The sequence below is a fragment of the Helicoverpa zea genome, chromosome 31 (assembly GCF_022581195.2).
Source record: "Helicoverpa zea isolate HzStark_Cry1AcR chromosome 31, ilHelZeax1.1, whole genome shotgun sequence".
NCBI lineage: Eukaryota > Metazoa > Arthropoda > Insecta > Lepidoptera > Noctuidae > Helicoverpa > Helicoverpa zea.
In genome coordinates, this window is record NC_061482.1 from 15206948 (window position 1) to 15231554 (window position 24607).

Consider the following 24607-nt stretch of genomic DNA (forward strand, 5'->3'; position numbering starts at 1 on the left):
AAACTGCTTTTGAAATAATAGTGTAATTTATATTTAACATAGCAACATTCATTTGTCATTTACTATCCTAATTTCCATATGCACATTCTCTCATATCTTAATTTAATCCGTCTTAACAACTATCCTACTACAGTAGACACAGATTTATATTTATTTTGCAAAAAACAGGCACAATATTCATAGAACAGTCGCAATACTATTCCTCTCCTCATTAAAATCTTAGTCAAGTTGAGTTCATAAGATCCAGAGTAAGTTATTTTTACACATGGCTAAATAACAACATTTATAACTTACAATAATGATGTACTAATTTTATATTATCTAATAACAGATTTTACAGCACAGCAATGCAACTGAATCTAAGTTATTTGCTTTCAAATCTATATTTGAATAATTTTTCAAAAATCTTTAAGTATGTTATGTTATCAATTTCAGCAGAATGCTTATTGCACAACATTATTTAAGCACAGCAAGTTCACCCAGTTCATTTAAAGCAAATTCGCATGGGTGCAATATTTTATGGCAACTGCAATGCAAGTTGTTGACTATAGACAATTGTGTTGTAGTCAAAATACTATTAAACTGTAGGATTTTAGGTTTTAACTTATTCTTGTGTGATTTAAAAAAAATACTCAGCTGCAGCTTGTGTTTTTGTTTTCAAACAATCTTTAGCAAAATTAAGTAATGTACTTCTATGAATCACTTTTGAGCAGGTCAGTATTATTCGCAACAGCTAGTAAATATGACAAAAATGGCAGGGGCAAACAGCTATTTATACAGCATAAAAATACTAACAACTATGAACAGCGTATAATATACAATATCTGGAACTAAATGTTACTTGGTTTCTGAAACCCTAATCAAGAGGTATGTCACTCTTCATGCCAGCTTTTGTTTTAGATAGCTTATCATGACCACAAACAACAAGAATCCTAAGTTGATATGAACTGTGACAATAGTTTGTTTATGTTGAAGTTACAGAAACCAGAGGTTTGGTGCTTAATACATAATATATATTACATACTCTAATTAATATATGAATGCTTTCTAATACTTAAGATAATATAATAGACTGTATTCCAATAATGGCATCCAATTCAAACGTATCACACAAACCTGAATAGTTCAGCGGGTGCCTCTGAGGCACTCCTGTTATAAATTGATGACATCTTGAGGTCACTAACTGGGCGGAGCTGCCAGAGAGCATCCTCGGGCTCCGTCCTGCGGCGCTTGGATACACCGGCTTCATCACCGCGCATCCCAGACGACCGCTTTGTGCCTCTCAACGACATCTCGCTAAGTAGTCCACAACCTACATGTTCACGATGCTTCTACTGCTTTACACTTAGAACGCGGTAACAACATTGTGTAGAATGTCACATCATTCACTACATGGCACTTCAGTTTGCGTTCCGTAAACCTGAAACAACAACATGTCTATTTTATACCTGCTTGTCACCCTCATCATCACTGGGAGCTCTTCATTGAGCTCCTCTAAGCATGTTCACAATCATCCAAAGTATTCACACAACACTATCACACACTGAGTTTTGACATACTAATTACAGTGAACACAGTCAGCCAAACAACAAAACAACGTGCTTTCACCATTAATAACACCATCTCAACGTATTGCAGCATTGGCTTCTAGTACTGAAGCCTTTTATCCGAAACTATTAGATACAAAAGCATTTTGACGGTCAGAACAAAAATGTCATTTCAGGATTCAACAATGTAAAATGTACAGGTGTTCTAGCAGTATGTTCGTGTTTTATCTCTGCTGATTACACCATATGATGCATCAATATCGAAATATATGGTATTCTCTTGCACTATGTACGAAAATGAATAACAATCCCGTTTGACGTTTCACTTTATTGCACGAGTAAAATGTATGGCGGGCCAGTGGTCGGGCCGAGACTGTAAATAGCGGCGAGCCATATTTATCAGCCGCCCCTCGATCAACTCACATGCAGCCACCGATAATTTACAAAATGCACTCACAGTAAACAACCAAGGAATCCAATAACTTCATTCTATATTAATTAACCGTAAATATTTATCTCACGAATAGTCTCCATTGTAGGCTACATAACAAAGTTGACAACATAGATAGCAGCACTGTTTTGTTGCCAGATTGACGTGAGTCCTACGCATCATTTTCTCCACCGTTTCGCTATGAATGTATATCATATATACATCAAGTCAATTGTATATCAATTTGCAATAATGCACTATGTTGAAATACCTCATAATTCACATACATTTTCTGTAACAGACATTTGGCGCCATTGATCCAAAAACTACTTCGGTCACGTGACTATGTACGAATCACCAACGCAAGCCAAGTAAAATGGCCAAAACGCACATCGAGTTCATCTAATGTCATTGGTTTTGAAAGTAACTTGCCGCATAACATATACATGGAGATAAGATTTTTAATTTCTCAAAGCCGAGAATAAACCAAACACGAGCACATAGTTAATAAACATTGGATTTGTCAGCAAGAAGCACAAATTACTAGAATAAATTACAACATGAACATAGAGCCAGAGATATCAATATGAAGTTACACCAAATATCCACCAGTTGGCGCTGTCGTCAAAAAAAAGTCATAATGTTGCTGTATTAAAAAAATGAGAAATTCCTGTAAAATTCCGTTCTATTTTTTATTGTGCGTGATTCAATAAAAGCGTTTATTTTTTATAGGGGTTTAAAAATTACTTGTAGTTGGTTTAGAGCAAAAAGCATATTTATAATTTATCCTTTCTGGCCAACCCCAAAGTTTGTCAAAAATATTTTACTATTTTAACAACACCCAATCTGTATGTATTTTAAGTCCCACATTAATTTTATTTGCAAGGTTTTATCTTTGTTTACAAGCCATTCCCCTTCTAAGTTCATGAATGACAAATCCACGTTAGTAGTAGTGTAAATACGTCCTCTAGACTTTGGAATTTTGAACGGGCATAATAGTTTCGATGACAATAACATAGAAAAACTTGATGCTCCAACCCAGACCCTGGTCTTCTTATGAGGGAACTCCTCGATGGTTAGGAGCAGAACCATAGATAAAACTTAACAAACTTATTCAGGTCCTGATAATCATCATTAGGATCTATGTGAGAGGACAAGAGCATTAAAAGATTTATTATTTTATCTTCTATTTCTGTTCTACATTGTAGCCACTGGTAGCTTCGATCTAAGTAATTATTTCATATAATATAATTATTTTCTGCAAGATTAAGATCACCGCACCCAGTTATTTCAAATCTCGAGCATACCTACTTGAATTGAATATGTGTACCTACTTTCCAAATCAAGCTGTTAACATATTTGTTGCTGTAAATAAATTGCTGCAAAACTACATAAATAACGTCTCGTCACATTTTTTTTACAACTATTTTATTATATTACACCCATCTTTTTAATTTGTTTTAATAGGTGCACTTGCATGGACACCCTACGATTCACATGTGACCACCCGATAAGGTTATATTTTTGGTATTCAATATTATTTATACTATATTTTTGGTTTTTAATATTATATTGTTTTTAATATTATTTAATTTATATAATATTATCATCATCGTATCAGCCAGGGGCCCGATTCTCCTAAGTTAATAATGTTAAAATCGAATAGAAATCGAATCGCAATATGATCGCAATAGCAATTTTAGCCATATCGGGCATTCTGCTACTAATAAAAGACCAATCGTATTCGATTGACATTTGATTGGTGTGCGATTGGTCTGCTATTTTGGTGATTTTGGTCCATACGGTAGTTTGCTGTACAATCATTTTGCAATCGTAAATCATTTGCAGACAAAATGATTCATTATTGAATGACAAAAAAGGATAAAAACTTTTATTTCAAAGAAAAAATAGCGGAATGCCACACACGCTTCAATGGTAATCGAGTCGGGATTGGATCTCAGTCGAATCGAGTCGAACGTGAATCGAATGTCGCTTAAGTAAAATTAGGGGAATCGGGCCCCTGTTGCCGTTTACTACATCGTAGGAATAAGTATCCTAACTAATAAGACTAAAAATTAGCAAATGAAACGGTAGATATTAGAATGATTAATCCCAGGAATATCTATGTACTTACACCTAGAACACGGATTTCTATATACTTACTTATAAATATGTATGTGTGGTCATCTCAATGAAGGAGAAAGTATTTGAGCAATGCCTGCTTCGCCAATCTATAGCTACAATAGCGTAAAACCGTCTGTCGCGTGTCCTGTTACATGAACGAAGCAATCAATCAATCAACCAATGCATTTATTTGCACTTTGCAGCGCGTAACTAACAATGCAATGGACCGTGGTATTCACGACGTTCTAAATAACTGAAAATGGCCGAAATTAGCATTGAAAAATATTTTTTATTCTGTGGTACACCAAACTTTAAAAAAAAATGCACCGGTTCTCGTACATGATATCTCCATTGATTAACTGAGGGTCCCTAACACCTACTGTATTTTTTATGTTTGGATAATCAATGGTAAGATTTCACAAATATTTACGTCTGTAAGTTGTTTTTTTTTTACATAAAAATTTAACAAAAAGAACCTTTGTCAGTTTCCATTTCAGTACATTTTACTCTATGGTACGTAAGCTATGACGGAAGTATATTTATTTTTATTTACCTATTTATTCACACTTACATTTTGTTTTACAATTTAACAATGCAGTTGTAATTTTTACCAGCACTCAACTGTTGCTAGTTGGGTGGGAACTCATCAAAGTTCTGAATATTATTGATGAGATTAGATAAGTTACTTATTATTTTGAACTTGGCGTACTTTTTGGTTACTGGTGCAGTTCATATCATGTATAGTTATCGGAACGGATAATGAGCTCTCGGCGGAAGAGTGGAGATCGCTTTGCGCACTGTACACTTAAGGGCAATAAACCAATAAATCACTTCTGCGCAGGTGAAGGTCAGGGCTCAATATCCTTGCCGATGATTATACACGCGCTGTAAAAAGGTTTACTAGAGATGCTGAAAATAATAGAAATTACCTTGGTACTATGTATTTTTTATTCAAGTTATTACAGTGTTTTATTTTGTTAACAGTTATATATTAATATTTAAACAATTAACTCTAAAAATACAAAACTACGTCTAAATTAAAGAAAAGATAGATTTTAGACAATAGGTACTTCTATAATAAAAACTGTATAGAGTCAATGATGATTTGCCTATATAATTTTATGAAACCTTTTATGTATAGTGGTACGGATATAAAGTTGCACAAAAGGAATGTTTAGATAGGTAGGTCTGTTATAAATGTGAAAAAGTTTGAACATTTTTTTTCAGTTGTATACTATACAATTTTATTAGTAAGCCTATAGCTTTCATAAAGCTATAGAAATAATCCAACGAAATAAACACCATCTATTAGATTTTTATTAGCTAAGGGCCTTTAGCAGGCGTGCTTCAAATACCAAATAAATTCAGTATTTAACGTTATGAACTTATCTGATAGACAAGTAATAACCGAATGTTAACACGTAGCAAAACAGGCCATTATAAATACCCTTTCCGGTTACACATAAATTTACTTTCAAGTGCTAAATAATTTCGTTGTTTTATACAACAAAAAGATAGTTTCCTCATGGAATGATAACTAATATTATAATTAAATATACATGTACATATATATAAACGCGGTATTTTAAACGCGTTTTAAAATAATACTTAACCCGAAATGGGGTTATTGTTCATCTGTATGTATGGCGGTATCTCGATAGTAATAACTGTAAGCTTGCTCCGATGTTTATGACGTACAGTTACTTTCATTTTTTAAATAATTGTGCTCGACAAACCGGTCCGATGCGAGTCTGACTCACACGCCGACCCACTTCGCTTGTCATTAGACAAAGCGCCATCTTCCGACATTTCACGGAAACAATTACAAACTATTGATAAATCTATTAATTTTCTATTTACAACATGAGTAGTCGATATAAATTTCAATACATATCTAATTTACGGGCACATTATTTGACAATATTCTTTATTACTTTATATAACGTGATATATTTTGTGACTTGTATAATCATTATTATGCTACTTTTTAACAATGGCACGGTTTTTCAGCTTTTGATTTGTTTTATATCAAGACATAGATACATATATATGGATAGCACATAGATATGCACGCTGAAAACAGTATAAAATCCATATTCTTATCCATAATGCTACAGGATGTTGCAATTTATTTCCAAAACTACTAGGCAGATATTTTTTGTCGTCAATTTAATTGTGCAAACATTTAGCATAGGAAGTAGTGCCCTATTATCTGGTAGTTTAACGAAGATAATAAATTGCTTGGAAATCAAAACCGATACAGAATAATAATTCGAAAATATTACAAGCTTGCATCGGAGTCACAAATTGGCGAGTTAACTGGCTTAATAGAAAGATTATGCTCCAGTCAGGGCATTATTGCATAATGAACCCCGGTCAACTTGTCACGTTTATATCAACTACATACTATTCATATGCAAAAACGTTATTTTCATCATATGCAGTATAAAACATTCTGAATTGTTATTTATTACATTACTTATCAAACAACATTTTACCTGCATATATTTTGTATATAATATTTGATATCAACATTGAGTGCGAATTCGTGAAACCATTTCTATAAATATTCATATTCTATAAATTATATTTTAATACCTAATGTTAATTATCTGATTGATCTGAACAATAAAGAAATAAAATATAAACCTTTCCAGTAATAATTCTACTCTTCTTACCGTTTCCACAAAATTCTTTGAACTTACATAAAAAAAATCTCAAACAGATCAAATTGCAGAAGAGATTACATCCTACGTAGCACACATGTACTGGTTTTAAATAATAAAATACTAACCAATGAAATATTAATAAAGAGGCCCTAAACACCTATGATACCGTTACATACATAACGTTGTTGATTTACTAATAAAGATGTGTTTTTAAAACTATATAACCACTACTCTTTGTTATTTTTGGTATACAATCTTAATATTAATTCTATTTAATTATAATTTCCATATGTTATCCTTCGCGAAGTAAGCCTTGATAAAGGTACGAGGGACGCGTAACTGCAGCAAGCGACATGTCCTTGCAAGACTGGTTTCTGGAACTATAAGAAGCCCTAAACCTCCTTATAATCAGCATACTTTTGAAGGAGTTTATTATAATCCGACAAATTGCACACAGTCAAAAAAAACGTATTACAAGGGTCACCAGTTAAATAAGGGTATCGTATTGCCACCGACTGTTCTCAAATACGTCGGTCACCGTATGTCACTGGATACCAACGCTGGAATACTCATGTTTGACATGTCCAGTGGTGACATAGCACTTCGACATGTCGTTTGCTGCAGTCGGCTTCACACCCGTACCTTAAATAACACTTATCTTAGTACAGTGCGTTCAAAAAGTCACTTCATACGCCTACATTGCATTGAACACACTACAGGTACTTTGCTTAAGCCCATATTCCCACTTTGCCATAAAGACCGATATTATTGTAATTGCTAGTAATTATCAAGTTATAAAAGTGCACCAATAGCTTCTGCACACAAAATATCAAATATTAGTTAAGATTAGTACGTGAACGGACAGATATCAGTTGTATATCAAGTCTTGATTATGGAAACAGGTGAACAATAATACAACCCTAACGACATAGTGTGAACATGGCCTTACGGGTTTGCAAACCTCAATCAGATAACATAATTAAAGAATAATAACTTATTATAAATCTACTTCAGATAAACTTAATGTCTACATCAATGGGACACTAGATTTAATTTACCCCATCAACCCCATACAAACATAGGTAAGGTACATTATGTGTTAATAGTCATATTATTTTACATATTAAAATCATTTTTATCATTTATTATACTACAAGACAAAGTACAAGAAGACAATATCAAAAGTTGTATAAACTTTGATATTTAATAAGATCATACGGGCTACAATCGTCAATGTACCAATATCTGTTAAAATGTTTAAATATACATAGTTGTGGGATCAACCACTTGTATTGTCAATGAGATATAGAAGGTTTACTCAGAATTGTAGCCCGTAAGAATTCCATCCTACATCTACACGACCACAGTCCTGTATCTTCAGATCCATTAATTTCTATCAGTCCATTGCAATTTGCGAAATAATTTAGCAACAAAACCATTTTTCCTCGGCATTTATCAAGTGTAACACTTCGAGTCAAAGAAAAAGATTTTCTTACCAAATAACAAACTGATCATCCCATATGAATGAGAGATTTTATTTTTTTTAAAATTATTTACCTAGCTGCTGGTTAGATGGCGCTGTTCTTGGTACGTTACTGCAAGGATCATATCTTAGCAATGTCATAATTTTGAGGCCTTATAACAAAATTCTTTCCGTAGTCCGTACCAAGAGATTTTGAGAACAATTTGTGCAGAAGTCTTGGCGTTTTGGCTAAAGCCCAGTAGCAGGTAAAACGTCATCTAACGAGTTTTAAAAAACTATTGCTTTTTAAATCCTCAAAAAGAAAACCTCCCATTAAATTTTAAAGTTTGGAATAAACGCAAACGGTTGTAGATAAATGCCGCATACAAGTGCCGGAAATTACGTGTAAACAATACGTAATAAAAAAGGAATGATTTATTTGAATGCCAAGTTACATTATGAGAATATTTAATTTTGACAAAGGTATACGTGACCACCAATCATGCTGGTCTAAGAACATATACTATTCTGAACCGTGAAAAGAAGGCATTAAGTATGCAAACCTCATTTTTATCTAGCCAGTGTATTTTATAAAGCTAAACATTTGAAAAGAAATCTTCTGCCGTGGAAATTGTAACGAACCTTTATGTTCCTCGTGCCTTTCAATGAAATGAATCCGTAACATAATATTGAACCTCGATTATATGTAATTTAAACGCAGGTCATAGTCCGGGAGGCGGTGCGAAGGTAGTGTTTTACGCCAATCCATAAATTCGTCCAAGTTCTTATGAAAAGTCAAGCTAGTTGCACGGTTCCAAGGAGTTGGTCTCTTGGAGAAGAATTGGTAAGAGACTGCATGAAAACTCTTCGTTACCACTTGTTCGGATTTAGAGATGCCATAGAAAGATCTTGAGCCCATTGCATTTATGGTGGTGCTAATATGGTCCAGAAGTCTACCTCTGCTGTGTCGATTCTACACTTTTTCTGTCGCTTCTAACGTTATTTTAGCACATCAAGTTTCTTTAAAAGTGAATGCGAACAGCTGAACTTTACTTTGGGAAAACTATTTATTCCTTGCGTCTGTTTTCAGCACTATTACGTCTAGTTTCTATAAGTAAAATTTAAGATGTCACATTTTTTACATATCAACTAGCTCTGACTTTCGTATTTGCAACGCTACCTCTCGGACAATAGAATTTTATCGAATCTTACAACAATTGAAAACAAAATTTGTACATCCCAGCCGCTAATAACGCATGTATAACTTGTGCGTGAACCTGTGTTCCTTTGCATGCAGTCTACACTATCATCAGTTTTATAGTAAGTCATGAAGTTGCAACTTTTATAATAATTATAGCATAAATAATATCGAGCTAGAAGCTTTAATTAGTCAATTACATGTCTTCGTGAAAGGTCAAGCGTTTTGCACACAACGTTAATAAGCGGTAATCGATTAAAAGTATACGCAATCGAGGTTAAGTTTTATCGATTCACCCCGTTCCCTAAATAGCGTAAATGAAAGCGCACTGTTATTTATCCAGTCGTTATGAATATTGCATTGACATTGATTCTTTATGGACATTATATAATTTCTACCCATAGTAGAATGCAATAGATTTATTGAATTGCATATTTATTAATATTTGTGCAAATTAACAGCTCTTTAACATGTTTTTTTATTATTATTTTGGTTTACCAAATATTATGCATAGTTTACGATATTTTTTTACATAGATTAGTAAAGTAGTAGAGAGTACTCTATAGAAGAATATAAAGTTGTGTATTTGTATTATTATTGGTAGTAAAAAGCAAAAGCAGTATTTCATAGCGATTGTCAAGGAAGCAGTTTAATATTGCTGACACTGAGTCGGATTAAGTGACTAGTAGTGATTTATGAAATCACTCATATTTTTTTTCTATTTTTGATTGGAGGGGGTCAAAGCTAACTGGCACATGCATCATTAATAAGCGTCTTTCAAAAATTACATATATTGAAAAGTCGCAACAAGAAATACATTTCACATATAAACACAAACATTATGCATATATATTATGCAAATATATAAACAATAAGCAAAAAAAATGAAAATTACCAAAACTATTGTGTAAATCCGATTTTCAAGTTTAGCGTATAAATAAATAAAGTACAGCTGTGTACAGCAGAATGTCAAGTTAACATAGCCTACCGTTTAAGGTTCTAACAAAAATTTGGCATTTCTAATTCAACATTTCTCAAATATTCACATCTATGTTTGCATACAGACAATGTTACAGGCATTGTTTGATAGAAGTGTTTAGATGATGAATATGGACTCCTGATGTGCTAAGAGGAAATCTGTAAAGTTGTTGATAGGAGCTATGGACAGTAGCGACATCTGGCCATTCGGGGGCCAAGCCAAGTTGGGCCCGAAGACCACTGCGAGGTTATTTGTCGTCATTTTGTTCAGACAACTCCTATCTTGAACCTGGGAGACAAAAATATATGTGTTAGAAGAAATTGCAACTTGCAACTTATGAGTGGCGTGTGTGTCAAATAAAAAATCGTAACGTAGGTAACATTTAAAAGCTTTTTTTCATAAATCTTAGGACCAAAATTAATAAAGAAAGCACAAACCTTCCATAAGAACTGGAACACGTATTTCAACAACTTGTAGTTGTCTAACGGCAGTCGCTCGAGGATCAAAATCTTCACTTTTCTCGGCTTGTCTCGGGCGGACCAGTCTGAAAACATTCAAATAAGTTAGTTGGTCTGGTTATTACTATCCGGACTTATACAAAGATACAATAATATTAGATTGTACTTGGAGCTTGACAAAAGATAAAAGGACTTTTTTATCCGGGTATTGTATACAAGAGAGTAACAAATTCAGAAAACACCTTAAGGCAGTCTGGATATTTAAAATAGCGCTAGCAAAATATTATTAGAAATTACCATAATTCGCATAGAGCGGGGCAAAACTTTCAGTAATCACTATCGTATTATCACCCAGCTTGGACATTAGTAAAAAATCAAAAGCATGAAATAAAACATACTCTGGAAATCCATAATCTCGTCATACAAGTCGAAGGTGAGCAATGGTTCCTCCAGGTCGCGGAAGAAGGTCTTTAGAAGCACCGCAGCGTTATGAGGGTCATTCCTGAACCTCAGAGGCTCGCCCCTGTTGCAGGCACGTTGTAACTCCTTGATGACCGACATGTTCGCCGAGCGACGGAATATGCCCTCCGTTTCTAAAGCTGGTGGGATGTATTTAATTGATGTAGTTAAGTAAGTAATTGTTTATCGGTGGATTTGTATAATATGTATGTCTGTTGATTTGAGATTGAATAAAGTATATATATAGTTGTATAAAGTGTACCTATACATAAGTTATGTCAAACTATTTGTTCCCAAGATAGGTGAAGAAAATTACGCTTTCCCGGGCCCTGATTTAGATACTCTTAGGTTCAACTTTTTCTTAGATCGCTTTTCGTTATGTGATAGATTTCAGATCAGATAGTAGACAAAGGTAACGAAATATAGCATCCACTTACCATCGGGCTGTGACAGGAACTCGACACACTGCCGTACGACCGGAGGGATAGCTCCGACCATGTTTGTATTGTTCTCTTTTATAAACGCCAGTGAGACGCCGAACTGCTGCGTAGGGGGCGGAGACAGGCTGCTCTTCGGTTTCTTTTTGTACTTCGCTACTGGTGACGTTTCCGTAGGAACTGTGTTCTGACGGGCCGACTCCGCGGCCCTGGGGTTCTTGGACAGCAACAATTTATCATACCTACAACAAAGATTTTCACTTTTTAGTCTTTGAAGAAAATATTGAGCAAAGGGAAAAGGAAGGACGTAAGGAAGGAAAGTAAGCGTGGGGATTACACACCATCGTTTTTCAGTGATACCAGCAGATGTTGAAGGGATTCCAGCTAAGTCATTGAGCTGCAAATTCTGTAAACCATCGTGGTCCATATCAAAGCCTGTGGCTTCGTCTAGAGCTGCATCTCCCTCTTCATCGATAGTCGATAAGTTCTTGGACGGATCTTGAGTTTCGCCTACCAGCACTTCGACGTCGTATGGCAATGCAGATTGGTCTATTTTCATGCCTAGAAGGCCTTCAATACTATCGATCAAAACGGTTGCCTGATCTTGTATAGCAGTTGATGCCTCTTGAGAGTTGGCAGATTTAGATACTCCCTCATCCTTTTTCGTATCTTGTATGTTCTTAGTATTTGGCAAGGCCGTCGCTTGCGCTTTCTTTGGGCCAGGCAACAAATGGGCGGTGACTTTTTTCACACCCGGTAACTTGGCATTATTCGATAATGCAGTGACCTGACCTGGTTTCGAGTCCAGCGACTCTTCGCCGGCCATGGGCAACGTTTCTTCTCTTTGCCCCGATTCTACTAATGGGGCAGTTTCATTCAGCAAAGCAGCCCACTGAACATTCTTAGGAATCGGTACCTTTTTAGGGATACCGCCATGAGCTTCCTCGGTTTTTGAATTCGCTATTTTTTCTGCTTCTTTAGCAGAATAAGAAGCTGACTGATCTCCCATTTTCACTTTCTGTTTAGGCAACTAGATCTTCAACCTTATTTGAAGGTTACAAGCTACAGTTTTTGTTAACTTGTTTACAAGAGATTTATAGAGCTTAATTTGTCTGTAGGTATACAGTATAGGTATGCTAGTCAACTGTAATAAATCAGTCAGGAAATTCTTTTTTATTTTCTTTTAAGCGCAGTGAGTTTCTGATGTTACAAGGAGACAAATTAATGTACACGTAATTGTGAATCGAGTAAGGACGATTATGGAATCGATAATAAGTAAGAAAGGCGGTCAATGAACAGAGCACAGGTCATCAATGCACTTACTCGTAAGCTTTGACACGACATGCTTTGAAGCCCTAACCCTAACAGCTATCAAAATCGTTGAATTTAAATTCTCGGAAAAAGTACTTTCTGATTCTACTAGTTATCGATTGGTCGATACCTGCGTGTTAATCAGTTCTATTTAAAATTAATCGACTGCATCCTTTCATCGATGTGTCAGTCAAGACACCGTTCAATATTCAGCTGAATTATTTATTGGGTCGGACCACTGGTTAGTTTGAACTACATATGTGATTTGTTGCATTACTAGCAAATATCTAAAGGTGAAGGTTGGCTCCATGGAATTGGCCTTTAACATGCTTATTTCTGTAACTGTCCGTGTTCGACCAATTGATATTTTAAGGGTTCTTCTAAATTGGACAGCTCGAGTCGGCCGTTGATGCACCGACACGAAACCTCCAACTTGAAATTATCCTAAAGGTCATTTTGTGGAAATGTTTCCTTCTTGAATAATATAGTTACTATGTACTTCAGAAATATATTTGGAAAAATGTTATCAAATATTAGTCGTTTGTTCAGTAGATACGACAGTAACGGCCAGTTTCTTCATCAAAAGTTAAAGTTAAAGTAATGTCTAAAGTAAAAGTAACGGTCAAATACGTTTTTTCAAGGCTAAAGTGACAGCAAAACTAATAGAAAAATTGAATTTGACCGTTACTTTTACTTTAGACATTACTTTGACTTTTACTTTGGCTTTAACTTTTGATGAAGAAACTGGCTGTTAGGTGAATATTTCATACGATAAATATAAAATCAGACGATTTTTTAATTATGACTTTTAAATAATAGACAGTAATATCTGATAGCATATCATTACTGGTTGTCAAAGTTTTTATTGATTAATAGTAGGACGTCCATCACTGCACTATAATTATGGGAAAGTTGAAAACTTGGAAAAGTTTTAAAGTAAAACTATACTTTTGTAAATGAAAAAAATAGTACTCAAATTTTTTTTCATTCGTGTTTAAATCAAACCAAAGAGAGGATCGATCGATCATAAGGGTAAGCAACGCTTGGCCCGTTTGGTTCGTAGATGGGAAACCATCTTGTCATAAAGAGTTCTTCCGTTTTTCGGAAAGCACGATAGACTCATGGCTCCTGGCTGTCGATTGAATATTTTTGACGGTACGGTTACGGGTTAGTCAGCCAGAAAGTAAGAAAACAAGTCTTACCAAGGGCGCAACCCAACAGGGTTGCCTGGGTAACTGGGTTGTGGAGGTCAGATAGACAGTCGCACCATATAAAACACCGGTTCTCAGCTGCGTACATAGACTGGAAACCGACCGAATATAGTTGGGAAAAGGCTAATGGCAGATGAGATATTTTCTTATTTAGAAAATATCACCCGAATAAGTACTATAACCCATCACACTCGCAATTTTAATTTGTCTCCAATGTCATGTCACAAAAGGCAACTTTTTGCAAAACTATGTAGCCACATTCCAGGTTGGTACTGGAACCCACAACTTAATGAGTGAGCTTTAGAAACTGCTTCACTACTTCAAACAATTTTTATAGAAAATTGCTAAAAGCTTCAATTTATTATAAACTTTACATAAATTTAACAACGTAACTTTTAGCACTATATGCATTTATTATTTCCGCGGTAATTTTTACACGACTACATTACATTGCCACTACATATTTTTTTTTTTTATAAACGCGTCTTTTCAGTTTTAAATAATATTTAAAACAAAATATGATTCACCGATTTTAAATATTATTAAAATTAATATAAATTATTAATTAATAAAAAAAGACTTATCCGCGTGACTTTGTACGAGAGTTTGGCCGGAGTGACCGCGGGGTGAGTTGTGTAAACGGTAAGGCTCCGATTCTACGATTGTAACACGGGGTCGTTCTCACGATACACTGTCCGGTGCATTTCTCTAAAGCACGTTGCACACTTGTAGCTTCGATTAAATACAGTATTAACTTTATTTGGCCGGTTTATAGAACTAATAATTTTACTGTTGTTTTTTTTTAATTATATGTTTAGTTTGCTTGACACTCATGATTGATACCTGTGGAACGCAATTTTAAAAGAGTGACGGATTTTAGAAGGAGGAACAGCGAAGGGGGTAAATGAAAACTATAGTTTGAGATTAAAATGTAGTTAGACTGACACAGCAATAAATAGATTAAAACAGTAAAATAATGTACTTACTCAAGGACGGCGTCAGGTATGCACAGCTTATCCAGATTCATATACTGCTGCAGCTCATGCAAGTAATTGACGTACATCATTTTCCTTCCAAACTTGACGCTAATCGCCGGCTTCAGCATCTGCCATACTATGCGAATGAAATTCGTTGGATGTACTAAGTATAAAGCTTTTAGATTCTTCTTGTATTTTCTATCGAAAGCCTTGTAGGCCTTCCACAGCCAAGATAGAGGCGGTTTGTTTTTGCTTGTGAGGCCGCAGTGCAAGTATACCACGCTGTAGTCTTGTTCCACGTATTTGTCTAGTGTAAACATCAGGTACCTGGAACGAAGAATCATAACCAATTTTATTTTATGGCAAATGATAAAACATCCTATATAAAGAAATAATAAACCGGGTGTCAACACAGTAATTATTTATACAAATTCATTCAAACTTCGATAGAATTATAAAGTGGGCCTATAAAGGTAAAAACAGACTTCTACCAGTGTATGAACTGAAACGAGGTCAACATTGAATAAACCATAGTCTATGGTGGACTACTGAAGCGCCAACCTTCAAGGGGTCAGCTTTATAAAGTTGGTCATGTTTTAGCTTGTAGTTCAAGGATCCATCAGAAGGTTTAGGTTGTTTATCAAGTTCATGCGACTTTATTATTATACGCACAAAATGTAACATATTTTTTGCTTGTACCGTACCGACTACCGTACCGTACTGTACTGTAACCGATATAAAAAATTCTTTCACTGTTGGTAAGCCACACTATCCCCGAGCAACAAGAAAGAAGTTGCCCAGAGACGAGGGTGAAACCGCAGGTAAACAACTAGTTATCTTAATTATCTAATATTTTTGTAAAATGTGTAATAGCAATCTCAGGTGCTAGTTGCGACCCAAAATTAATAACCAATCAAAAATCTAACCAATGATACACATTAATTTAGATATAACTGATTGTTTTATAAAAAATCTGACTATGTTGCATACCTTAGGGTAAGGTTCATATCTGAAGGAACCACGCGTCGAGTATATCAGTGGCGTAACGCCAAAACAAAAATATACGATAAAACATTAAATCATTCACTCCTATCCGATTATGCATTAGTGCGTCATCATACATTTACGATATGCTCGACGGATTTTCAGTCTTATATGTCTTATATGTCTTATATGATTCCTTAAGATAGTACGAAAAAGTACATCATCTTCATATTCCGAGCCTTTTGCCAACTAAGTTTGGGGTCGGCTTCCAGTCTAACAGGATGCAGCTGAGTATCAGTGTTTTACAAGGAGCGACTGCCCTATCTGACTTCCTCAACCCAGTTACCCGGGCAACCCAATAACCCTTGGTAAGACGAGTGTCAGATTTACTGGCCTCTGACTACCCGTAACGACTGCCGAAGATGTTCACTGACAGCTTGTACGAAGAAGTACATACCTAAGTAATTTATCAGGGTGCAAGTCCTTGCTGGGGGGCAGCCTGCAGGCCGACACCACTATGATACGCCTGCCCACCTCGTCATCCCCCACCACTTCCACGAGACCAGTGCCGTTCAGCTCCGCGAAGCAATCCTCTGCCGACGACGAGATCTGAACACAAACATAATTATTATTAAACAGCTGTTCCATGTAACTGGATAAATATAGCCATTGCTAGCCACAGAAACTACAGTTTCCCAACTGTGAGTGTATTTTGTTCAGATATTCGCGCATTCAAACTTTTCACGTTCATTATAATCTGGTTTTTAAATTGGTAGTTTTGTATGTTATAAGTAGGTTTACCGAGCGTAGAATCCAACATCGACTGTAGAAACGGCTTAGGAAGAACTTCAAGTATTGAGATGTGACAATGCTACTAGATGCTACAGACTGGCTTCATTTTTAATTTCTTAGAATAATACCGTCAATTTATTTCTCACTAGTCGTTTTCCCGCGATTTCACCCGCGTCCCGTGGGAGCTACTGCCCGCACCGGGATAAAATATAGCCTATGTTACTCGCAGATAACATAGCTTTCTAATGGTATGGATGGTGGGAAGAATATTTAAAATCGGTCCAGTAGTTTTTGAGTTTATCCATTACAACCAAACAAACAAAGTTTTCCTCTTCATAATATTAGTATAGATAAAGTCTGTTGTCTGTTGTTGGGTATATCGCAAGCACATAATATTCGCATGTATCGACTTCACCTTAACGTACGACTTTGTAAGTTAAACACAACCTATACTTATCTACACCATTATCAATTCCTTATTCATAAGAAAGTTTGCTTCAAACTGCAACTTAAGTAAACAGATCGATCAAAAACATGTGTTTATTAGCAAGTTTTTCAATGCCAATGTCATTATTTCGCAATATAGTAAATGTCTTGTTTTTTTATTTAATAGCAAAAGGTCGTGTGAATTTCTTCAATATGCTACGAGAAAAATGCTACGCTGTGTCGTAGCATCTGTTGTGTCTTATGCTACGCATAATCCATGCTATAAATAAAATAAAATAAATAATAAAGAGGAAACATTTTTTGTTTAAACCCTAAAGGTTGACGAAACTACTGCACCGAATTGGAAAATTGTTTTACTGCTGGAAAGCTACACTTTTCCCGACATTCCTAGCCAATGTCATATGTTTGAAAAAGGTCTTTTAAAATTTAATTAATGTTAATTGTCAGTGCGTCAGTGTGAGTGTCTCATATTATTGCGCGTATAAGTTACTCCACATTTTACATTGTATTACATAGATGGAAATAGCTACATTTGTATTAGATATTGATAATCCAGTATGTATTATCAATATAAATATTAAATAAAATATTCATCAGCAATTTGCAATTGAATTTAAAGACAGATCAAATAGCCTGAACGTTTTCCGAAACCAATAAAAAATCACCGTTTTACTTTGTCACAATCACTAACAATTTGGTCTAATAGCACTCCTTTATAACAAATTCAGATCTCAAGGCTAATTAATTAAATGCAAGTATTTTTGTGAACGTTACTGCATTGTTTCGTGTCTATGTCTGAACTGCAGGCTGTAGTCCGTATAATAGTGCAGTTATTGTATCGAGAAAATTGCATATCTATATGCGTAGTGCAGACGGAAGGATGCCAGCCAATTATAGAGTAAACTAGACTGTGCCCGCGGCTTCGCTAGCTTTAAATTCGGGGTTAGAAGTATCCCATCCCATATATATCCCATCGATTTTAGGGGCCGGGGAAAGATCAAATAGGACAGGTGTTTTTCCGACTTCCCAAAAAGGAGGAGATTCTCAATTCGGCCGGTATGTTTTTTTTTTCGTAAGTAAACATGGAAAGGTGTTATTATTGTAGAGGTCTGACCTCTAAAATCTAAAACCTTTTGAAGGCATAAAATAGAGCAATAGAAGATAGAAGCACGGCCTATAATCATAGCCTCAAAATAGACGTGTTGGCTTGTCATTATCATATCGTACTCAATTTAATATTCGACAGAATCAAAGGGCCTTGTCGTCACTTCTTTTGACATTCATACAGGTATCAGATATTTATCGCACCTCTTATTAGATACAACCAGTCTGTCAGTGTAATTTTGTTTTGAATGTTTCAACTTCTCATTACCTACTGTCCTTCCTTTGAATTGGTGGGTCCAGGATAGTATCTGAACATTTTTGGCAGATGTTAAAGACAGAAACCAGAAGTCTGACAACCAGTCTTACTAAGAGGTATCCCAGGTTACTGGGTAGAGGAGGTTTAGTGGGCAAAATAGGGAAAAGATCATGCAGACTTACTGTCAAAATTGTATTATGATGACCAACACGCAACAAAAGGGCGCGCTATTTATATAGAGGAGCCTACCGGTGGTTAATACGCAATAATTCAACTCATTTATGTACTTGGTTAAAAAAAGTCGTGGTGGCCTCTCATTTATGAGCACGTGAGTTCGACTGTATGTACTTTCTAAGTATCTAAGTAACTATAGTTCGGCCATTCAGAGAATGCGTTCCTGACACGTCGCGATTGAACTGACGACGTAACTACATTCATTGATTATTGATATAATAATGTTGTTTTAATGCTCCTCAATTGTTAAAACGGTAAACAACCAGCAAAAATATTTTTATCGTAACTGCAACGCCATTGCAAAGTTACGTCGTCAGTTCAATCGCGACGTGTCAGGAACGCATTCTCTGAATGGCCGAACTATAGATACCAATGTCTGATAAAATGTGAATGAAAACATCTCGAGGAAACCTGGCATATAAAGTCTAAAATCACCAACCCTTATTGAAGCGTGATGATTAACGCACAATCCTTCTCCGTGTGAGAGGAGGCCTGTGCCCAGCAGTGGGACGGTAAAAAGGCTGTAACTGTATGTACTTGGTTGGCGCTCTCTGGAGGAAGCTTACGTTCAACAATAGGCTAAACCGCTGATACGATGATGACGCACATACCTCTGCATATACTTCAGGGGCCGTCGCCAGCTCCTCTTCAAAGTTCTCTTCTATGGTACCATCGCTGGGGAGATCGTCAGGAATATCCAGCAGCTCGGGCGGGAGAGGCGCTGCAAACAAACATACGTTTGCACTTATTCTCGTCTCGTATATATATACTCGTATATTATAACAAAAAGGTCGTATCGAAAAATGTTGAATCATTGGAGATTACAAATTATGTGTCTATTTACATATATTTTTTTAAATTAGAACCAATTTTAAGTTTATATATATATATATATATATATATATATATATATATATTATCATCAAAATATTGGAAAGACTTTCTTATTGACATATATATTCTTATTGATCAATATATATAGATATATATTTATAGGTACCATGTTTACTGGCTCCGTAGGGGGAGTGAAGGGAAATGGGGACAGCCTTCATCCTATTATAGTTTGTGCTGTTTTGCTCAGCGCAGGTAATATTAGACAAAGCAAAGGTGACACTCTGGTATTTAGCAGACAAGAGCCCGGGCAGGTTTATGACATCTTCACGTTATGATTACAAAATAGGCTTAAATAGCTTATACCGCGATGTAACTTACGTAACATTCATAAGATATTCAATTTTACAAACGTTTCCGTGTAGCAAAGTCAACTTGGACATAAAATGGTTCTGAAATATTGTAAATTCGCATAGAGCTTAGGTTCACCATTATAAATAAAACATCAAAAGTCTCCACCAATCCAGAGCGAGCTTCAAGATTTCTTCAAAAGGTCAAAAATTACAATAATAAGTAAATTGAAGTAAAAAATAAAAAGTTCATTTGTTCAAGGTCAATTCTGAGACAAATACCTTTTCAAAATCGTTCCAAACATACCCGAAGATCATATGAAGGTTTATAAACTGCTGTGAATTGGGTAAAATGACTTCCAATCAAAAGAATAAGAGAGCTCTTAAAATGCATATTAGCGATTTTACATCACAAGAGAACTAGGCACCCGAATCCCAATCAAGAAACAAAATTACTGGTTCTATAAAAATGCTAGTTGGAAAAATCTCTATTTACCGCATTCATACTTTATGGGTCATTCCACATTATATTTACTACCTAACATTTTTCTACGAAGGCATTTTGTCAGTCAACAAGATAATATCAGAACCAATCTGAGCCCACTATATCAAGTGCTACATGAATAGACATTCACCAATAGAAGCCTAACATGACACCAGTTAGTGCTACGAATGCAATATCTTAAGAGCCTGTGCAATTTTTCAATCATTGAATATAATCACGCTTTTGTGACTGACAGCACTTATGCAAAACGCTTCCTGTATATTTTTAAAATACGTCAAAGCAACAATCAACTCATACAAAGATAAAACATGTACTTTGTTTACAGCCATTCAAAATATTTTAAGTTTCTACCAATACCAATACTACTCTAAGTTTGTATGTATCTGTTGATTTGCTTACTAAAGACAGTAATCTGACATAACTTGTATGGGGCTAATGACAATATTGTATCCCTAGTAAGCAAATACATTAATAGATAAAATATTGGGAATGGCAGTTAATCATGCTCTAGGTACAAGTACAAAAATCCAAAACACCTGAACATTAAAATATACCCAAGTTCACAATGAAGAATCACCTTGTTTGACTACAATAACAAATACTTTAAGTTACGAAATAAATAATTATGAAGTAAAATGTTTGATCTTAGAGAATAGCGAGAGCATGTCCATGAATTAATGTACATAATATAATTATTGTTCTTTTCCTTTAAGTTCCCAGCAACATAAACAACAGCTTTTTTAAATCCATGTTCATAGCACACAGTTCTAAGAAGAAAACCAATGTTTATGTTGCCTTAACTTGGGCCATACCTCACAACAATAACAAATATATTATTTACTAAAACAAATCATTTTCATGCTCGCTGGGTTTTTATATTTGTGTCAGATATAAAAACCCAGCAAGTTCTATTAAGAAACTTTTAAAAATTAATCTCCTCTCATTGATAACACAATAATGAGTCATTGTTTATTAATAACAAATATGTAACCACATCAAATGATGAAGATGAGTTGACTCACACTATTTCCTGTTTAATTTTTGTTTTTAGTTGTGGTTGCCTAGAGGGTAAAGAACCAATCTCTCAAGTATGAGGGTGGATATGATTCCAGATCAGGCAAATACCAATACTACTTTAAGTTTAAAGACGGCAATGGCTGTGTGTCGGGGGGCACGATAAACTGTAGGTCCCCACTGTCATTTGAACATCTTTGGCAGTTTTTACAAATAGTCTGAACCTGATAACGTTCCTTGTAAATCACTGCATTGGGTTAGGCTGGAAGCCGACCCCAGCACAGTTCGGAAAACGCAATGCAGAGGATGAATTGCTATGTCAATGTAGCAGATTATATTTGCAGAAGGCATCCATGAAAATCAATATAAGGAAGATGTGTAAATTGTAATACAAATTTCCGAATAAATATCTTTAATAATTGTGCTGTAGCAGTGGCAAGTTTAGATTCTTCTTTATTGTGGAATATGACTGGGCCTTAGTTTCAAAAAGTATTCAATTATGGCATTCTATTGAGGCATAAAATGCTTAAGATTAGAAAATTATCAGGTAAAACTCTATACTAATGTAGTTTTGAATCACTTCCCATGCTGTAGCCATATTGCTATGCTACCTAACAGTTTTACAGGTAATATCCTAGGCAATGATAAACCAGTGTACTCTAAATGCATGGCTACTTCCAAAGGATGTGCAGAGAATCAATTACTCAACTTTAAAGGTATCATTACATCATAGCCGTATAATTGAAATGAATGCACTATTGTTTTCAGTCACTTAAGTATGGGGGTAAGGAAAAGTTCTTACTCCAACACAAGCATTGTTCTGCATTAGCAACTACCCAGTTAGCAAGTTCCTATTAGAATCTTATACTTATGAACTTTGATAATCAAATAAATGCCTGTAGATAGATTTGGATGAAGATTTCTTTTAAATATCAACAGCTAAAATTAAAGAAAAAGCTGAAGTGAGCAAGTCAAGGCCCAAATATTTGACAATGATTATATGCATCATATTGTGAGAGACATATGCTTAGAAAGATATTTGAGTCTCAACCCTGTTTGATAATACATATGTAGATGAAATATCACAAAACAAATTTTTTTAATAAATTGTGCACCAGCTAGAATAAATTACGACTGTTGTTGAGTGCATACTCTAAATTAATTTCGAGTATATATTGAAACTGAGTACAAGGTTTTAAATATTAGTCAGATGGTGAGCTAAGGTAAACTCACCAAGGCCTGAAGTTTGAATAAGTTCCGAATCATCGAACTCTAAGCTCGGCTCGTAATCGTGGTACTCAGAGAGGCTGGTGTACAGCTCCTCAGGCTCAGGGTTGCAGCCGTGAAGCACTGGGAAGTCAAACAATAACATCATTGACACAAATATTTACATTACTACGTCACTCTGTAACAATCTCTAAACGTACCTTGGAAGGCCCTCACAGGACTCAGCTTAGGCTGATGTTCCGATTCCATTGCGACACCCAAAACCTTTTGCTTCCGATATCACAAAATTGCTGCACGTAAACCAAACTGGCTGTGGGAAATGTCACTTCCTCCGAACAAAATGTTACAACAACCTTACAAAACTCTGTTGGCACATTAGTAATGTTCTTTCTACGTCACGATGTACTAACTAAATATACAACGCCATTTGGTAAACAAATATTGTCGAACGCTTAAACGTAATAGGTCTACGGAAATCGTTTAGTAAATCTCAAGTCTTAAATCTGTTATTTTTAATGGGTGGGTTGGCTCTATGGACCGCTGACAGCTTTAATTCCACTTGGGGAATTTTGGCCTTTGGCGCTGCCATAGCAAATAAGCCTTTTTGTATCTATGGTTTTCTCAATATGGCCATTCTTAAAATTGTTGCTTATGTGCATACTAGAAGTTTCTAGTAAAGTATGGAGGGAGACAGTAGTCAGGAACAACAAACCATATTCAGTGAAGAGAGTTGAAACCAGCTACTTTTAGGGACACGAAAAAAGTATCGATGCTTTGTGGTATCGAGTACATTCCAGTTCGATACCGATACTTTTGTACTCGATACTTTGCAGTCGATACTTTTACTCAATAAGTACTTTTTCCCAGGTATCGTATCGAATGAAGAATTTAATTTAACAGCGCTTTCTAGCTCACTCGTTGAAATGTTTTAAGACACTCTGTCTTAAAAAAAGAAACGACATTTGATTTCTGGAGCCACCATAAGAAGTTGGCACACACTAAAAAACAGAATAATAAAGCAAGTTCTTCATCACAGCCTGAAATGAAGGATGAATTAAGCTACTACTTATCGGCACAGGTTTCGCCACTTTCAGTAGATCCCTTAAAACAATGGGAAGATATGAAAGTAGTTTTCCCAAAATTATATTAATTGGCACTAGAATGAATATATATCAATCACTGCGACGTCAGTACCTTCAGAACGATTATTTTCTAAAGCAGGAAGTACCATCACAAAAATTCGAAACCGCTTATCTCCAAAAAGGCTCAACAAACTTCTATTTTTAAGTGACTCTACGGAGGAGGAATGGGAACTTTAATCTACTACGCGGGTGAAACCGTGGGACACTGCTAGTTTTTAGTATACCTCAACTTAATATTGTTTCCTTTTGCTACATTTTCGATTTGTTTCATTCATTCTATTTTCCATTTTTCTATTATTCTATTAAATTTGTGTAGGTACCAATACCATTTGTTTTTTATGTCCTGCTGAACTGAAGTAAAACTGACATTATTTACTAACTGATATTGACCTAGCAAATTTTGATCTAAAAAGTACTCGATACCTTGAAGTATCGATACTTTTATTTCGATACTTTAAT

At 35.3% G+C, this 24607-nt stretch overlaps 2 protein-coding genes across 4 annotated transcripts in view; both read right to left on the bottom strand.

Annotated features, from left to right (window-relative positions):
• Positions 1–2561, bottom strand: part of LOC124645022 (PHD finger protein rhinoceros-like) — a 41665-nt gene extending 39104 nt beyond the window's left edge. The window contains exons 1-2 of one of the 3 annotated variants that reach the window (XM_047184754.1): positions 2265–2561; positions 1117–1420 (exon numbers count right to left, since the gene is read on the bottom strand). In XM_047184754.1, coding sequence (XP_047040710.1) covers positions 1117–1292 — 176 coding nt within the window. In that variant the 5' untranslated portion in view covers positions 1293–1420; positions 2265–2561. Of the gene's footprint in view, positions 1–1116; positions 1421–2004; positions 2180–2248 lie in introns of those variants that run through there. The other 2 variants (XM_047184756.1, XM_047184755.1) reach the window with 2 other exon arrangements.
• Positions 2562–5031: 2470 nt separating this feature from the next.
• Positions 5032–23552, bottom strand: LOC124644897 (rho GTPase-activating protein 1-like). Its single transcript, XM_047184562.1, has 9 exons — positions 23207–23552; positions 23013–23129; positions 19691–19800; positions 16704–16855; positions 15272–15589; positions 11764–12005; positions 11266–11466; positions 10847–10953; positions 5032–10697 (listed from the first exon to the last, which is right to left on the bottom strand). The coding sequence occupies exons 1-9, from the start codon at positions 23253–23255 to the stop codon at positions 10527–10529; spliced, it is 1467 nt and encodes a 488-aa protein (XP_047040518.1). The 5' UTR covers positions 23256–23552; the 3' UTR covers positions 5032–10526.
• Positions 23553–24607: the final 1055 nt, after the last annotated feature.

Coding starts and splice junctions, on each gene's coding strand:
- LOC124644897 (XM_047184562.1), bottom strand. CDS start 23,255: ATGGAATCGGAACATCAGCCTAAGCTGAGTCCTGTGAGGGCCTTCCAA. Junction 16,856..19,690: donor CCCCTGAAGTATATGCAGAG/GTATGTGCGTCA, acceptor GTTTGTGTTCAG/ATCTCGTCGTCGGCAGAGGA. Junction 12,006..15,271: donor ATACCTGACGCCGTCCTTGA/GTAAGTACATTA, acceptor TCTTTGTTGTAG/GTATGATAAATTGTTGCTGT.